This window comes from Cetorhinus maximus, chromosome 24 (genome assembly GCF_964194155.1).
Source record: "Cetorhinus maximus chromosome 24, sCetMax3.hap1.1, whole genome shotgun sequence".
Taxonomy (NCBI): domain Eukaryota; kingdom Metazoa; phylum Chordata; class Chondrichthyes; order Lamniformes; family Cetorhinidae; genus Cetorhinus; species Cetorhinus maximus.
This window is the reverse complement of record NC_135902.1, coordinates 34,807,872-34,821,007: the sequence shown is the minus strand read 5'-3', so window position 1 is coordinate 34,821,007 and position 13,136 is coordinate 34,807,872. Positions and strand designations below refer to the sequence as shown.

At 42.3% G+C, this 13,136-nt stretch overlaps 1 protein-coding gene and 1 long non-coding RNA gene across 2 annotated transcripts in view; one reads left to right on the top strand and one right to left on the bottom strand.

Moving 5' to 3' along the window:
- sdk2b (sidekick cell adhesion molecule 2b) overlaps nucleotides 1-13,136 on the top strand; it is a 981,988-nt gene that overhangs the window by 841,668 nt on the left and 127,184 nt on the right. Inside the window, exons 41-42 of the mRNA XM_078571006.1 lie at nucleotides 1,384-1,548; nucleotides 9,435-9,575. Of these exons, the coding sequence (XP_078427132.1) occupies nucleotides 1,384-1,548; nucleotides 9,435-9,575 (306 nt within the window). The remainder of the gene's footprint in view (nucleotides 1-1,383; nucleotides 1,549-9,434; nucleotides 9,576-13,136) is intronic.
- Nucleotides 1-13,136, bottom strand: part of LOC144699778 (uncharacterized) — a 133,568-nt gene that overhangs the window by 74,875 nt on the left and 45,557 nt on the right. The window lies entirely within an intron of this gene.

Sequence of the window (13,136 nt, the reverse complement as noted above, 5' to 3'; positions counted from 1 at the left end):
CGCTCCCCCAATCAGGGACGCCGATCGGAAGCGTACCTGTGCGCGCCCACCCTTCAACTTCGCCACCAACAGGGGGAAAATCCTGCCCATGATCTTTTGAAATGTGATTTCTGGTGTATTCATTCCCTTCCCAGCCTGGGTGCAATGAGGTAAATTGTAACAATGGCATCAATTCCACGCTTGGGATTAGAGACCTCAACACAAGATCAATACCACACTCAGCAATGCATCAACAAACTGAGCAACAGTTTTAAAGTACTAATTATACACATATTGATCATATTCTGCCCTGCAGGTGAAGGCGTGGTAAAGTTCATGGAAAAATAACAATCCTTTGTTTTCTGTTCCTTTCAGAAAAGTTAGGCCATTTGTTCCTGTAGAACTCATAAATGTTTAACCGTCATAGTTTTCTACAAAATTTTACGATGTTCAATTTATGCTGATTAGTTCTCATTATCCATGCATCAGTTGACTGCTATTCAGAGTTTTTAGGTGCTCAACAGGCCTGTAGACTAGTCTTACAGGCTTATGGTTATCATTCTTTGTTTCCATTTTACAGCTAGCATGCACTACCAGTGAAAGAAAAGGGCATAAACTGCTGTTGGTGATGTTGCATGAATATTTAACATGCCATACTAAATTCCCCTCCGCTATTTTTAAAATGGAAAGAGGAATTTGGTATAAGCAAGATAAGCACCTGTGTGATAACATCATGAACAGTAATTTCTACCCTCAAGAAACTGGTGCCACAGCTTTCTTTATTTATCCCTTGCTCCTGAATCTGCTTAGTCATGCTTTGGTAAAATTTCACTGGCATCGACAGCCATCAGCAATTTTGTGCTTTGTGTGTGATATTACCCGAAACCTATAACCTTTTTATTTGCTTAATATTCAGTGACTGATATTCCTAAATAGATGCTGGAAGAGCAATTAAATAAATAGGTACTGTGGATATTGGCATACAAGTCAACCTTTGGGGCCTCTAAAAATCCCTTCATAAATGCTGAGTATAAAAGTGAAGTGCATGGGTGTGGATGGTCGCCATTCTGAAATATCATCTGCTTCCGATGCAAAGAGTGGGCATGTCTTAAACTCCTGCACACTTTCTTAACACAGCCCATACTGCCTGCTTGATCCTTTATGCCCAGTTATAAGGCACTGGTAAGTAAAACATACATTTGTGGGGAGAAAAATTGAGGCTGACTACTAATGCAAGTATAGCATGTTGTGGCCAAAAAGAGGGTCAACTTATGTGCCAATATGCGAAAACATGATTTTTAGGGCCAGAAAAATGGGTTTGTCTTGTACAGCAGATCACCTTATATGCCAGGATTTATAGTAATTTGTAAATATTTGTGACAGCACTACTTTTGTGTTTTCCAGATGAAGGATTGTGGGATATTCTAATTAAGGATGTTCCTAAGGAAGTGACCTCATACACCTTTGGCATGGACATCCTGAAACAGGGCGTGAGCTATGACTTCCGAGTAATAGCAGTGAATGATTATGGATATGGAACGCCTAGCTCCCCTTCTCCATCTGTTTCAGGTACAGAATTTGCCTCTTGAATTGTGTTAATATTTGTTCTGTAGATGTTATTTGAATCTGAGCCCTCAATTATTAGTCACTCCCGGGGTGCAGTTTCTGTTTATTCAGCAGAGTTAAAGATAAATTGAATCCTTAAATTTGATATAAGTTCTGGTGAAAGCCACAAAGCACTCACAATGTTAGTGGGATCATTTTTAAATTATCTAGTCATTCTTTTGCTTCTCTCTGCATATAACTTCTCAGAAATTATGACTAAGATTTTGTGCAATTTAAGGGAGGTGTTAAAAATTTTGAATCATTGTTGGTACCTTGCCCCTTTCAATGGCACCATTTAGTCACAAGCAATCATATCAGTAGATCATGTGTGAAGTAACCCCTAGAAAAAGTGGATCCTGTGTCCCATTGTACTTCAGAGATGACTCAGACTATCACAATCTATTACAAAATATTGCAGATGTTAGAAAACTGAAACATAAACAGAAAATAATGGAAATACTCAGCATGGAGTGAGAAACATATTGAACGTTTTAGGTCGGTGACCTTTAGTCAGAACATTACTACCAATATCTACCTTGGAGATGTAACAAGATACACCTTGATAGACCATAGTCCAAATTGCAAAATGTGATGTTTCTCTTTCCCTCTCTCCTAGGACAGGACCTAATATGTGATCTGACAGCTCAACCCCTGTGCTTGGCACCTCTGACCCCTTGTATCACCTCTTGTGCAGTAGTTAGCTGCGCCTATGAGAAGGTCCCTAAATACTGGTATGGTCCCTGTGGCCAGATCATCACTCACCCACAGCTTCATCCCTGGCTGGTAACTGGGTACTGACCTTAGGTTCTAGCATAGGCTACCTCCATCTGCCACCATCTGAGGCAATTGCACCCTATGAATGGTGCTTGGCCTGTCCCAGTTAAGCGGAAGTATATGACCATGATTACGATTGGATTGCCCTGGCTGTAAATGTCTCTGGTTCTGGTCCTATCTTCTGTGTTTGCCTTGTGGCCTGCTTTAAATATTTAAAAAATCTGACTTCATTGTATTCACACCTTTTGCTTCTACTTGGCTGTTCCCCTCTATCTATACCCAAACATATGTTGAGTAACTTGTCTGTGGGACAGTGTGAAGCCTTGAGCCATAGAAAAGTTACGGCGCAGAAAAAAACCATTCAACCCATCATGTCTGTGCCGGCCAGAAAAAGATGAAAAAGAAACTAGCCACTCATTTTAATTCCACTTTCCAGCACCTGGTCCGTAGCATTGCAGGTTACAGCACTTCAGATGCAGATCCAAGTACCTTTTAAAGTTGAGAGTTGCAGCCTCAACCACTGATTTAGGCACTGAACTCCAGATGCCCACCACCCTTTGGGTGAAAAAGTTTTCCCTCATGCCCCTCTAATCCTTCAACCAATCATCTTAAGTCGATGGCCCTTGGTAATTGACCCCTCAGCTAGGGGAAATAAGTATTTACTGTCTACTGTATCTAGGCACCTCATAATTCTGTACACCACTGGATCTCCCTTTTGTGCAACAGTTGGCCTTCACTCACAAGACAAAAGAATTTCAGCACATGGCCTTAGCTACTTAAGAGATTTACACCAGTGACCAAGTAACCAGATTCTTAAATTATCTGAATCATTACCAGAAATCTATCTCTCAACATTAAATGGCAAAGAATCTCAAATGTCTTAGAGCTGTATAACCTTTTCTCTGTCCAAGACCTTAGGGGAGAATTTTACCTGTGGCAGGCTGGGCGGGAGCAGGTGGGGGCGGGCAGGGGTGGGGGCGGGGGCGGAGCCGATCGTCGCCTGCGATTGGCTGCGTGCTGCCATTTTACATGGGCGGGCCAATTAAGACCGGCCCAGTGTAATGCGCGGCCAGTAGCACTCAGCACTACATATGCAGAGGGTGGGAGGTGGAAGAGTCCGAGCCTGCGATCTTTCACGCATATGCGTGTGAAAAAGCGTAGCAATCTCCCTGAGGCATGGAGCTGCCTCAGGGAGATTGAATGGATTAGAAAACTTTTTTAATAAATAAAGTAAAAATTTATTTAACAATGTTCCCTCATGTGACAGTGTCACATGAGCTGGGACATGTTTGTGAAGTTAGGAAAATGTATTAATTTACTTTATAAAAGCTTCAGGAAACCTCATCCCGCCCGTTGTCCTTAAGGTTGGACGAGCAGCGTTCTTAACAAGTTTAACTGCTTTTTTAATGGCCTTAATAGGCTGTTGACAGTTCAGCGGGCGCGCAGCTGCCTCCGACGTGCACCCGCCGAACGAAATATCAAAATGATGTGCGATGATGTCGGGACGCATGCCCAACGTCATCGCGCGTCATTTTACCCGTCGGTGTGTCGGGCTCGCCCCCACACGCCGAGCGGAAGATTCAGCTCTTAGTTTCTTAGATTTCTGCCTGTCCATTTCACATGTTTTACGATAATCTAGTCTATTCTATTACCCAATTTAACCCTGGAAAACATAAAGAGCACTTTTTCATTTAGCGATATGCTAGGTTGGTTGGCTCATTCATTATAGTCCAACTTTTAGGGCTGATTTAATGTTGGCAACAGGGGCCACACCAATGGGCTGGAAAGCTTGCGGCAGTCAGCGGGACATGAGGCCACATGTTGTCAGTGGCAGCCAATTGATTGGGCTTATTAAAGACAGTCATCCGCCCCTAAGATCCGCCAGCCAATCAGAGGGCCACTGCTGGGGCTGCACCTGGAGGAAGAGGATGCAGTGATGGACATGCCTCCTCACCAGGTAAGTAGGGTCAGGGGCATGGAGGCAGTCAGGTAGGCCTGGTAAGGGGAGGTTGGGTTGGTGAAGGCAGGCAGTACTGTTACCACAGCAGCAGTCATTGGTGCCAAAGGACCTCTCTGTGAGCCAAAGAGTGACTGAAAAGGAGGTACCCCTCCTCCGGAGTCTGCCAGGAGTCAACCAGGGTTTATCCAGGGTGGACACCCTCATACCCACTGCTGGTAAAATGTCAGCAAAGGTGGAAAGAAGCCCTTAATTGGCCACTTAAGTGGCCCATTGGGTCACAGGGCAGGAGGACCATATGCCACCTTTCCTGTTGCTGGCAAATGGCATGGTGGTGGGAAGACAATGGGCACTCCACCTACTGCCTTCCCTTGCTATTTTATGGGCCCCTGCCTCCAAGCCCTTTCTGAGAGGGCTGGTAAAAATTGAGCTTCTGGTATCCTCCTACCTATTCAAATGACTGGATAAAACCAGCAATATAATCACTTAACATTTGGAATAAAACTTGCTTTTATAAAATGGTGGACATGAAGTTTCACAACCCCACCTAGAGGACTCACTGATGGTGCGTGTTTCTCTGCTAGTTCAAGAATGTAAACAAGTTTTTTCTCCCTCTTGACTTTTCATTGTGCTTCCACTGCTCTTGTTCTTGATCTTCTACCTTTCTGAGATGCTCTTTCTCACTTTACTTCCTGTTTATATTGATTTCTTTTTCAAATTCTTCTTCCCATTTGTGTTGCTGTTTCCCCTTCTTGGCCTATAATTTGAACATTTCTAATGAGAATATTCTTTGTTGTCTTTTGCTTTGATCACATGTTTGTATCATTTCTCTTCAGCTGATAAGCACTTTAACTTTAGGGCAGGGTTTTCCCTTCGTCGGGCAGGCAGGTCTGGGAACAGCCGCGAAACGGACCACTGCCCGCGATCAGGCTCTGATCGCGATTTCACCATGGCTGGCCAATTAACGGTCAGCCAGCATAAAGCGTGTGCTGAGAGCCTCAGCGCTGCCAGGGTGGGGGCAGGAGGAGCGTGAGCACTGAAATCTGCGCATGCGCGGGGGAGCATGCACTGAAAGCTCCCTGAAGGCACAGAGCTGGCTCAGGAAGCTGAAGATTTTTAAAAGGAAAAATAAAGCTTTTAAAAGCAAGGGAAACATGTCCCCACATGAACAGGGACATATTGAAAATGATGTTTCAGGATTTTTTTTTTTAAATTACTGTTGGAAACCTCATCCCGCCTGTGGATGAGGTTTCTTCACAAATGCAAAGGCCGCCTGGCCTGCTCACCCACCGGCCAATTAAATTAATTCACTAATGGCCTTAATAGGCCTCTTAATTGTCAGCGGGCATGCTGCCGACTTTCGCGTGCACCTGCCAACCGAAATATCGCACGAGTGCGCAATGACGTTGGGACACTCGCCCTATTTTACTCCCGATCGGGTCAGGCGTGCTCCTGCCCGCAGGACGTAAAACTCTGCCCTTAGTTTCTACCCCTTTTGATCTGGTCATATTTTTAGATATTGCTTTTTCTGCTTTGTCAACTTTAAACTTAACTCTGTTGAATTATCTTTCTCTTCTGTGTGAATCAACGCCCCACCAATTGTTACAAATACAGGGTCTTCCATAAACACCTTCTCGAGTTCAGTGGCATCAGTTACTCCTACAAGTGGACCCCATGTCCTCTTACACTCTGAAGTTTACTCACATTGCCCAATATCTATTTATACAATAGGTTAAGCCAAGGGATATAAAAATGCATCCTCCCATGGAGGGATAGTCAGAAAACCCACAATGAAACAGGTGCATTCCTTTGGATTTGGATCTTACCCAAACAGCCATACTTCATACATAAGCCTCAATATGGTGTTCAGCATTGGAAACCCATTGAAGTATTGCCTTATCCTATCTTCATTTGCCTTCCTTACATGTGGACCTTCACAAAAGCCTATAATGATCAACACATAACACCCATAAGTTTTACCCCTCCCCGTCCCATTGACCATTGACAGTCATAGTAACCCTATCACTTTTCCTAGCTGGGGACTGCTAACTAAACATGAAGCAAGGGTAGAATTTAGGATCTTCCAAACTGTGTAGTTCAGTAAAACCCACTTACCAACTGACATATTAAAGAAGCTCTTAATTTTAGTGGACTTAAATTTAGATTTAAAGCATCCTAATGGCGTAATTTGATAATGCAATATTTCACATGGTAGTAGATCATAGGGCCAGAGGTGAAATACTCCAATTTCAAGCTGAACCTCTGATATCAACTTTACTGTATTTTAATTTTTCCAGTTGAGATCAAGATTTCCGCACTTAAAGGTTACACAGCTGTCAATTTTGGGATGTTAATTTTTGAGTCTATATTTTAAATGTGCTAACTTTGCTGACCAGTGAAGCGTAACAATTTGTTGTAAAATCGTAATGTCTTTCAACAGAAGTACTTCAGAACAAATCCTGTATTATAATAAGGTACTCAATGAATAGAGTGAGTGATTTAGTGACATTCACACCAAGCGTCTATACTCTTTATTCACTATGTGAAGTACAATTTTCTGTTTGCGTACCACAATTTTACATAAGTCCCAGAGGTAGAAGTTTCTGAGCCAATGTAACAAATCACTTCAACAACAATAGTATGGAAGTACATCACAGAGCACATTGCAAGGAGGATACTAAGGAGGGAAAAGGATGAGAAGAATTAGGGGAGGAGTGAATTAAAAAGGCAGTGAAACAGGTGTACTTTGGGAGGCTTTTGAAAGAATGGAGAGCTCCTCAGCCACTCAGATGCATTGGTGGGGCAAGTTGATCACATTTTCAGTTCCAACTAACACAAGCATCCATATCAAACTCCTTTAAGGAGTGCTTGGGCTGCAGGCGGTGATATGCAATTACAAGCTATCCCACATGTAATCAGCCAACAAGACGGTATTTTCTTCAGCTTTTTGCTCGTATTTCTCTTCATCTGCCACCCCCCCAAAACCCTTATTGGAATATTGTTGTTTCAATTTACTGAACTTTGTGATCAGTAAGTCAGAAATAAGTTAATTTCTCATAAGTACAAAAAGGTTTAAAATCTGATTGGTTAAAATGCTAAACTGTAATAATGACTGGTCTGTTGTGTCAGCTCTTCTTTCTAAATTCCACAAACAGGGAGTGATATAGGACTAATGGAGACAACTGCAACATTTGTGTGTGTTTACTGTATGACGTGGCAGATGATGTGTGCCAGGCAGACCAAACCCATGAGGGAAACTTGGTCGCACTGTCACAGCAGTTTTGCAATTTGTATTTATTATGAGATGTATGAATTCAGAAGTAATAAGTCCGCCAAGACCTTTAGAAATTTAAAAAATTAAATTAAAATATTTATTAGCAAAATAGCCCACACATAAGACTACAATTACTTACTACTATAATAATTCCTAATTCCTAAAATTCCTAATTAATCTGACCCCCAGTTACACCCCCTTTAAGGCAATGGTCCAAAATAGATTTTAGATTTAAAACAGAACCAGAAAATTAACACAATACCCACTTGACAGTGGAATTCGAAATGGCTTTTCCCCAACTTCAGTTTTATTATATAGCAGACTTATGCACAAATGCTGGAGCTTCATTAAGGCTATTTCGCACACTCCTGTTTTATCTTACATGGCCTTCTGACACAAAGCCTTTCATTCTCTTTTATATATGGGCAGAATTTTCCCCCTGTCGGGCATACTTCTGATTGGCGCCCCTGATCAGAGGCGCAGCACCATTTTACGTGGGCAGGCCAATTAAGGCCCGCCCAGCGTGATGTCCGCAGGGAAGTGCTATGCGCTTCTTGTGCAGGCAGGGGGGAATCCCAAAATCGAGAGTGTGCTCTTTCGCGCATGCGCATGAAAGAGCGCGCTCATCTCTCTGAGGCTAAGTGCAGCCTCAGGGAGATCGCCTCTACTTTTAAAAATATTAAAAGTAGAAAAAAAATTCCCTTACATATTCATAATTTTCAAAAAAACGTTATTAAAACTTTAAAAACGCTACATGAAACCTCATCCCGCCTGTGGATGAGGTTTCATGTTTTTTCTACTTCCTGCCGGGGCTCCTGGCATGCCCACCAACCTTAAGGTTGGGCTGGACCACTAATGATTTTAATTGATCTGTCAATGGCCTCTCGCCTTCCTGAAAATTTAAATGGAGCAGGGTGACGGTAAGAGTTCTGCCTGACGTCATCCCGCGTCATTTTACGCGTTCATGAGTGGGCCCCGCCCCCACTCGCTGATGGTAAAATCCTGCCCTATGTTTCTCTCTTTTTAATATGTAAATTCTATTGTTCTATATGCCTTTGAAACTGTATCTTCCTCATAATATAAAAACTTTCATGCTGCCAATATATTGTCAGTAACCTATGGGAAAAGAAATGTATCCTTAGCCTTGCTTAGCTGGCTACTTGTCAACAGACTAAGATCCCTTTGAAATCCAAATCTCTTCATTTAACTAAAAATGCAAATTCCCTTCACACCTTACATGCTAAGCCAGCACCCATGTTTACTCATTAGCATGTCAAGCACCTAGCTTCTTTTGATGATTTCAAACTTGTAGCCTACTTGACTCCAAATGTAATTAAATCACATACAGACCCAACAATACTTACCCCCATAAACCGACTTCACAATAAACCAGAAAAATATTATGAAAATTATTATACTTTCATCACATTACGCATTCAGGCTCCAAACCTACTTCTGTAACCTCCTCCTCTGATTAAAATGAATAAACAGCAGCTTTGTCATCATGCAAATCAAATAATTTGGATTTACGTATAAACATGAACCCCAGCAATGAGTGATTGGATAGAATAAGCCACATGTGTTTTATTGGCTTTCATTTCCTAAACTGATCCACTGTGCTCATATCGAAATCCAGAGAGTGAACATTACAGGTGATGAGAGACAAAGCTCAAATACAGGATCAGCAGCATAATGACACAGTCAAAATCAAAACTGACTTTAAACTGAGAGATGCATTAATCTCTGCGACAGTACAGGTCACCTAATCTTGCATAACTGTTTTACACATTATTTATTGTGATGTTGCACTTATTTAGATTGCTTCTCACTTTTTGACTCTTGCAGCTCAAAATGCAGCCCCGTTTTATGAGGAGTGGTGGTTCTTAGTGGTTATTGCCTTGGTTGGACTCATCTTTATCCTTCTATTGGTGTTTGTGCTGATAATCCGTGGACAAAGCAAAAAATACACAAAAAAAACAGATTCAGGTGAGTATACAAGAATGTTGGGTCAGCTCACTATGTTCTTGTGAAATTAGGATTAAAATTAAATTTAGTAAAGATGCCTTAACTAATCTTCCCCATTTAGAGCAATAGAACAATTTTATTAAACACCATCTCTGCAACACGCACAAAAATATAAAATCTGAAATATCCCAGCCATGATACGATTTTGGAATGGATTCTGTTAATGGAACTAGCAGACTATACAAATAGACCACAGTTTGGGAAATGGTTATGACCCACCCATAACTTTGCTTTAAATTTTAAAATTCTGAATTTGCATGATGGATACAAGCACAAGCTATGATGTCTATCGATACTTGACTGAAAAGATTACTGCCACATTGTGCACAAATGTGAAAAAAAATTCATGTTACAGTGTGCAAGGATGGCTTCCATCACCAATCACAAATCCCTCTGGATACCTTTTCTATGCTAATGCCAAACTACAGTGTAAATAAGCTGGCCTGATATCTGGGCAGGTTAATGCATTGACTACTTGAGCTGTATGAACCCGTAATCCTGGGTCATATCCCTGATTTTTGCTGAGTTAATGGATTTCAACTGGGATGCCAGTTGGACCTCAGCGATTAGCCCAAATATTTTCAGTTAGACAGTGGATAATCAAGCAGGGATTTTTTTTTGGCTCCTGATCATTATCCAGTGACAGTTGGAAGTGTGGATAGTGGGCAAGAACAGGTTCAGATTTAGCTCTGTTGGTCCATGCAGTCAAATAGCCTGTCAACGTTCACTATCAAAGCTGAAAATTAAACTATAAATTAGTAGTTTACAATGCACAACAGAAGTTAATCAGGAACAGTCGAAGTGTCTTGTAAAACACAGACTTTCACTACTGGCCAAAATGACGTAATTTGGAAGGGCTCTGCATTGCTGTTCCAGGCACTCAGCCAACCTGAAAACAACCCAGAATGCTGACAACATCCCTATGAACAACAATGCTACTTTAGAATATAAAACTTTTTTGACATATAATTAACAAGCACCAGTGGGCTTTGATATTGTTCCGTAGTCTAATTTTTTCTCAATATGCCAGGACTGCATGTGGGGCATGAAAAATCTTTCAATGCCCTGTAATTAATACTTAGTTGTGGCTCCCTGATGGCCCAGTGACCTTAGGAAGTGAATAGCTGAGCCACACAGACCAGATTGATTTGATTGTGCTGAGTTTAGTGACCTTAGCCAAGGTAATAGGAATGCTACAATTGACCTTCGTACCCCTGAGCTAAGGATAGGAAAACTGGTCAATATTCTCACTCCTGTTTGCAATCCCTGTTGGAAGTCTGTGTATTGATATCAGGTGAGGATCAAGTTCAACTAAGGCACCATCCACTCTCTTGCCTTCTGGCGCTCGCTGTCAAGAATAACAAATATTTGTTGGGTGAAGGACCTGTACCCCAAGAAAGGAGTCAACACTCAGGAGAGATGAGACTTGGAGACATTTTGTACCAGTACAATATACACCTAGCACATAATTAGTTTACTATTTCAGGCAATCCAAAATCTTAGAAGCAAAGAATTCTGTTGTGCTTTTAAGTTTTTCTGGATGAAAATTAGATTATATATCCGTCCATCCATTCCATCTGCAAGGCACAACTTATCTTGTTTAATAGTTGCGAGTGTACTTGCAGTTTCCCAGCTGCAGACCTGAAGATGAACTTTAACTTTGGGCAAAGGACAGCTGATAGTGTAGGGAAATCCATTCGAAATAAAGTTCTTATGTTAAAGGAAAAGTGTAAATGTGTGCCAAGAATACATCATCACAATATCAATGGTGCTGGAACTATATTTGTATTTCCTGAAAAACTAGTCAACAAATTATCCGTGAGTGTATTTTCAGCCAACTGCTTCATATCTGATGTGAACTTGAGACACACGAGCTCTGAAACTTGATTTGTCAGTCAAAACTGGAAAACATCACATGATTGAATGTGGTTTTGTATATTATGAAATATCGGATTTCTTTTTTAAGTAAAGCAAATCATATACGGTACCTGGTGTATGTTGACAGCACTACAAGCAAAAGTATAAGCTGGAATTTGACACGTTCTCCCCGGGAGTGGACTGGTAGGTGGGGGGCAGGGGACATAAAATCGGGTGGCATGACAGAGGCCACCATGCCTGTCATCTACCCACCTCCACTGGAATTTTACCATCGGCAGGGTAAGCATTGGGCAGCCCACCTGTTCTTGGGCCAACTAATGGCCACGTAAGGGCCTCCTCCTACTGCCACTGGTATTTTACCAGCACCTGGGGTGCCCACACCACCTGAGGAGGCCACCAGGGTATACATAGCTGTGAGCTCAGAAAGGATTCCCTCCTGTCCAGGGATCCTGTGCCAACAGAAATCCTCCCCCCCCCCCCCACCCAAAAGGTGATCGCCACCCCTGCTTGTTCCCCCCACCCAGCCCCCAGCCTCCTATTTACACGCCTTGATCTTCTCACTGAGGCCTGACTGGGTCCAGTGCGGCTGTCCTGACTCAACTTGTACTTCAGCCTCCTCCATGGCTCCTCTTGTGGGACTGCTGCAGTCCCAGGAGTGACCATCGCTCCCAGTGATGCACCTGGGATTGGAGAACTGCCGACAATCTGATTTGCCAGCAGCTTTGCAAGGCTGGGCATCTTCCCACATGGGGGTGGAAGCCACGACCTTAGCCACTCAACAACCAAACAGCCATTAAATTTGCTCTTATCTTTCCAGCCCTTTTCAGCCAGGGGTCACCACCTACGTGAAAAATTCCACCCAGAGTACTCATTCCACAGGCATTGTGATGTAACACTGAGCATTAAAAGCAAGATATGAAATAGTTGCTGCAGGGATTTTGAAAAAGGTCACTTGGGCGTATCCACAAGCCAAACAAATCTCTTTGTAGGTAAAATAATCAACACAAAGGGGTGGAAGACTATTCTATTTCCATTATATTTTTCTTTACTAATTTTTTCCATTCCCTTTGTCTTCTGAAGGTTTTGAATCCTTGCAGGATCATTTATTCAATAGGTAAAGGTACCTAAAGGTACCTAAAGGTACCTCCGGTACCTTGCCCAAATAGCCACTATTTATGTGAGCCGTGGCAGTGATTGTAAACAGGCTATTCAACTGCAGGCAGGCATCACAACCAAGCCTCAGCCTGTCTTTACTTGATGTTCAAGCACACACTTCTCACAGAAATTTCTGGAAAGTGATCAAGAGGAAACTTAATTGATTTCTTTGTTCTGACTCGAAGAGATAAAGAGCAATGTTACCACATCTGGCACTACACTGGCTGAGATCAGCCAACTCACCACAGTACAGGGGTTGCCACAGTCTATGCTGTTCAGATAATTATCACATTAATTAATTGAACCATCATCTGTGTCAGCATCGACCATGGCTCAGTTGCAACACTCTTACTTCTGAGTCAGAGTTTGTGGAGTTGAGCACAAAAAGTCTAGGCTGACATGCCAGTGCAGTACTGAGGGAAAACTGCAATTTCAGAGATGCCATTTTTTGGATGCGATGCTTGACCAAGGCCCTCAAGTGGATATAAA